General features: G+C 43.3%; 1 protein-coding gene across 2 annotated transcripts; it reads left to right on the forward strand.

Moving 5' to 3' along the window:
- The first annotated feature begins 202 nt into the window (after positions 1 to 202).
- LOC139297073 (tubulin beta-2A chain) lies at positions 203 to 4,436 on the forward strand. 2 transcript variants are annotated; one of them, XM_070919660.1, is made up of 5 exons: positions 203 to 259; positions 685 to 793; positions 1,085 to 1,093; positions 2,041 to 2,151; positions 3,352 to 4,436. In XM_070919660.1, exons 1-5 carry the CDS (start codon positions 203 to 205, stop codon positions 4,434 to 4,436), a joined length of 1,371 nt encoding a protein of 456 aa, XP_070775761.1. The 2 variants fall into 2 exon arrangements, with proteins under 2 accessions (XP_070775761.1, XP_070775762.1); XM_070919661.1 differs by lacking the exon at positions 1,085 to 1,093.
- The last annotated feature ends 1,012 nt before the right edge of the window (positions 4,437 to 5,448 follow it).

Here is a 5,448-nt window from a genome sequence, read left to right on the forward strand (position 1 = left end):
TATTGGCTGACAGGGATACTGGGGATGCTGCGTTTTGTGCAACGTCATCTGACCAGCAGCACGTTTATCTATCTCGCCGGCTCAACACTCGCCCTAGAAATGAGGCAAGTGCTGATTGTGAGAAACACAGCGGCAAGAGACTGAAGACCGGACGCCGGTGAAGTCGAGACAGGACGCTCTTTGCCCGCATCCGCAGCGCACCATGAGGGAAATCGTGCACATCCAGGCTGGACAGTGTGGAAATCAGATTGGGGCGAAGGTATAAACATTATCATTTCATTAGGAAGGGGAGCGATTAACGGATTAATTTTAATTTACTGCGGAACATCGCACGTGTAATTTTCCGGGTATTTTTGTGTTGAATAATAATTAGATTGAGTCATTCAAATAAGTAGTTTGGCGTCTCTTGGACAAAAAGAAAGAAATATCTGTTTAAAAGTTTGAGATAGATTATTAATTGTTTATATATGTGCAGGATGCGGTCCAGTCGGGCTGGGCTTTGCTCCCAGGCAGAGTCTGCAGTGATGTGGCCCCCTCTGCTGCGTGTCATTTTCTCACCAAGCAGATGCGCAATTACAAAAACAAGGCCTGACGCACATGCTTTAAACTCGTGTTCACACCATGTTTTGCTGCCAAATGACCCCAACCATTGAGGTTCGTTTGATGATGTTTGTCCCATCTTAGTTCTGGGAGGTGATAAGTGATGAGCATGGCATCGATCCCACCGGTAGTTACCAAGGTGACAGTGACCTGCAGCTGGAGAGGATAAATGTCTACTACAATGAGGCATCAGGTAATATATATATATATATATATATAGAGAGATATTTGTCAAAGTTTTTTTTTTTTAATAAACCACGTTTGCATCTGAATAATCCGCCTGTACATAAAGCTTTCCATTGCTTTATCCTTGCATGACCTTATGCTACACAGACCTCATTTGAATCATGTCACTAATTTAGCTGCAAAGGGAAAGTAGGTCCCACCATGAGTGCAGCAAAAAATTAGGACAGTGAATCTGCTAAAATATCTCTCTATGTCTCCCTCTGTCTCCCCCCCTCCCTCTCTTTGTCTCTCTCTATAGGGAGTACAGGTATCTGCAGTCTCTGTATAGCCGACCCTGAGCTCATCTCATCTCAGTGTCTGATTTTATTGGTGTGGCATGTTGAAGGTCATTCCAAATGCATCACGTGTCATTCCTCACAGCTGCTGTACATCGAACAGTCAAACAACGAGGTTCAGTAATCATACGGCTTTGTGTCTAGTGCCTCAGCCTTTGGACTGACGCTCAAGTCAGTGCATATCTCAATCCATGTGTAGCTGGGATTGAGATCAAACGGTTCTTACTCATCCGCTTTGGATAAATGAAAGGCCTGCACAGGAGGCGCATGTAGGCACATGAAAAGCATATTCACTATGACTGTCTACCACTATCCTATTTCCTAGCAGCAGGGATTATTGATCCTTTATTTCCATGTTGCAGGCTGGCATCAGTGTCATCAACTGGGTCACTATTGCATGTGGATTGACTGAGTATCCCATAAATAAATTTCTCCTTAGAAATAAAGAGAACAGACAGATGTTTACAGAAGCAAGACTGAGACGAAAAGAGGTAGGGGTAGGGGAAGACTGCATCTTTGTTTAAATGGACTCTGCAGAGCTCAGCACTTTGAAAGCCCCACTGGTCTAGAATAAGCAGTGCAGCATGCTGCAGCAAGAAGGGTGACAGATGGACAGGGTGGAGCAAAGTAAAGTGCAAGAAACAAACAATAGAATGCAGTCTTTAAATATCCAGCTTGATGGGCAGGCTGTAGTATTCTTTAAACAAAAAGCTGTTTACCTAAAAGATTACATTAAACAACCGTTCTTCTGTTTTACCTTTTACATTAGAAAGAATCTTTTTAAATACAGTCAGTTTTTTTCCATGGCTCACTACAAATGTTCTGACATCATGCACACAGGGACTGTCGATATCTTACTCCACCCTTCCTTCCATTACCTCTCTCTATCCCTCTATCCTCTGCTCTTTTTCATCCAAAGGCAGCAAATTTGTCCCCCGTGCCATTCTGGTCGACCTGGAGCCAGGAACCATGGATTCAGTTCGCTCCGGCCCATTTGGACAGCTGTTCAGGCCCGACAACTTTGTCTTTGGTGAGTGGACAATAAATCATGGTGTCACTGCTCATCCTGAACCAACTGCACATACATGCAATATGTGTGTGTGTCAGCAGCTACTGTCATATCCTGTAAAGCTGAGCTCCGTTTCACCTGAGAGCACTGTACAGCACTGTATATTCCCAGCACAAAGCTTCTGCAGCCTCTCAGCGATGTGCCAGGACTGTGATGCATTGCCCATGTGTGCAGCTGTGTCAGACTGAGACAGCTAGCGGGGTGACTCAGCGAAAAAAGAAATCTAGTAGGAGATGATGCTGCAGTGCTGATCACAAGTGAGGATACAGGGGCTCGATAAACTCCACCAGGGTGACTCCGCATTTCTCCTTACCAGTAAATATACAAGCAGAAGAACTGTCTTTAAGCTTTATGATAATATGTGTAATAAATTTTAATTCTGAACCAAAAAAAAAATAGGTCACCAGGAATATCATTTACCTTGGCTAGATCTTAAAAAAGCTAAAGAAATAATGTAAATTAACTAAGGATTACACACGTTTCATTTTCAGATTTTCTTTTCTAATCACAATCTGGCATTTGGGTGCCTGTTTCCAACAAGGTATACTTTATAAAGGTTATATTGAATATGTTGTAACAAATGGCTTTATTAATGGTGATATATGATGTATCAATGCTTTATAGGTCAGTAGTAAGACATTAACTGGAAAAACATAGGTTGTGAACACTAAGAGCCTACAGCCCTGCTAGTGGCTCTGTGAGGCTTTGAGCTAAATGCTAATGTCAGCATGTCAACATGTTAACAATGACAATATTAAAATGTTGATGTTTAGCAAATATAATGTTTACAGTGGTCACCATTTAGTTTAGTTAGTCGGTATTGTAACATTTCTTAATTGGTAAAAAATGTACAGCTCGGGCTAATGGCAATGTCTTGTAGTCATTTACTCCAGTCAGTTTTTCAGGTATTTGGTCATAAACCAAAGTACTAGGCAAATTGAAACCAAAGTTATTACAATACATTTTGAGGAGGACAATGTTTGCACCAAATTTCATGGCAATTCATTTAGTAGTTTTTGAGTGTCAACCTCATGGTGGTGCTCGAGGAAAAGTCAACGGAATACTAAATATGTTAAATGTTATGAAGTATGCCTTAGCAGAAAGCGGTACCATTATTTTGACCAATATGATTTGTCTTTAAACATTACATCCATCATGCAGGTCAAAGTGGAGCAGGAAATAACTGGGCCAAGGGTCACTACACCGAGGGAGCTGAGCTGGTGGACTCGGTACTGGACGTGGTGAGGAAGGAGTCCGAGAACTGCGACTGCCTCCAGGGCTTTCAGCTCACCCACTCACTGGGTGGAGGCACAGGTTCAGGAATGGGTACACTGCTCATCAGCAAGATCCGCGAGGAGTATCCTGACCGTATCATGAACACCTTCAGCGTCATGCCTTCCCCGAAGGTGTCTGACACCGTGGTGGAGCCCTACAACGCCACTCTCTCGGTCCACCAGCTAGTGGAAAACACAGATGAGACCTTCAGCATTGACAATGAGGCCCTGTATGATATTTGCTTCCGCACCCTGAAGCTGACCACACCAACCTACGGAGACCTCAACCACCTGGTTTCGGCCACCATGAGTGGGGTGACCACCTGTCTCCGCTTCCCTGGCCAACTCAACGCTGACCTCCGTAAACTGGCTGTCAACATGGTGCCCTTCCCCCGCTTGCATTTCTTCATGCCGGGTTTTGCACCCCTCACAAGCAGGGGCAGTCAGCAGTATCGTGCCCTCTCTGTGCCAGAGCTCACACAGCAAATGTTCGATGCCAAGAACATGATGGCAGCCTGTGACCCTCGTCACGGACGCTACCTCACTGTGGCAGCCATCTTCCGCGGCCGTATGTCAATGAAGGAAGTGGATGAGCAGATGTTGAGCGTGCAGAACAAGAACAGCAGCTACTTTGTTGAATGGATTCCCAACAATGTCAAGACCGCCGTTTGCGACATCCCTCCCCGTGGCCTCAAGATGTCCGCCACCTTCATTGGCAACAGCACGGCCATTCAGGAGCTGTTCAGGAGGATCTCTGAGCAGTTCACCGCCATGTTCCGCCGCAAGGCCTTCCTCCACTGGTACACTGGAGAGGGAATGGATGAGATGGAGTTCACTGAGGCCGAGAGCAACATGAATGACCTGGTGTCTGAGTATCAGCAGTACCAGGATGCCACCGCTGATGAGATGGGCGAATATGAAGAAGATGAAATAGAGGATGAGGAAGAAGTCCGCCATGATGTTCGCCACTGATTGTAAAACACTGACACTATGAGTGAACCAGTCCCTCAAAATAGTAATTGTGTGAGATCATAAGAAGTACACTAGAGACGCAGATGTTCAACTAAATATTGCAGTGTGCAGATCACAATGAAATATAGCTGTCTAGCCAAAATTATATTGCATATAGATATGGCTTCTACTGACAAAGATCATGAGTGGTGTTAGGACCTAAAAATATGCAAGTACCACGTAATTGGTTTTCCAAGTAATGCTTTGCCAGTGTCAAAAATAAGTACAGTCTTGTCCTAAATACGGTTTTGTAACATTCACTTCAACATGCATTCACTGTCTCAAGTCTCGAATAAAAAATCCAGTCCTGTCAATCCTTCATGTCACGTCATGTTTTTATTTGATAGTTACACAGGTGGGGCTCTTCATTTATCACAATTTAGGCCCTTGTTTCAGTTGTAATGTGTGATATATTTACCATAGCAGTCAATATGTTACCAATGAGACATGCTTTTGTTTAAGGATGGGTGTGGTGATATATATTTTTCTAATTGTCAATAAATCCCATAAAAAAACAACAAAAAAATGATGCTACCTGTGCTATCAAGTATTGAATGTGGATCCAAAGTCAGATATAGCTTATTCTTTTGTGCCAAAAAACCCCATCTGTGAAGTGCGTGACTGCACTGGGTGACACGTTCATTCAATAAACATGGGCATTGTTTATTTTGAGTCAGGCCCATATACACATTCTTAGTATACTCCTAGTGCAGTAAATACTTGCTAGCACATCAAATCTGCAGCTGAAAATAGTCCCCAACAGACAGGGTAGGGAAGTCAGGAAGTACTGAAAGACAGACAACTGCATTGTTTGTTGACAGCAATAAAAACTTGCCATTTATCCTTTAATGTACTGACTTGAAGACCTATACACATTTAGCTCTATTATGGCCAAGCATACCTTTAATTTATGCACATTATGAGTCCTTTTAAGATGACATATAGCAATTATCAGATACATTTTGCAAAATAT

This window comes from Enoplosus armatus, chromosome 14 (assembly GCF_043641665.1).
Source record: "Enoplosus armatus isolate fEnoArm2 chromosome 14, fEnoArm2.hap1, whole genome shotgun sequence".
Classification (NCBI taxonomy): domain Eukaryota; kingdom Metazoa; phylum Chordata; class Actinopteri; order Centrarchiformes; family Enoplosidae; genus Enoplosus; species Enoplosus armatus.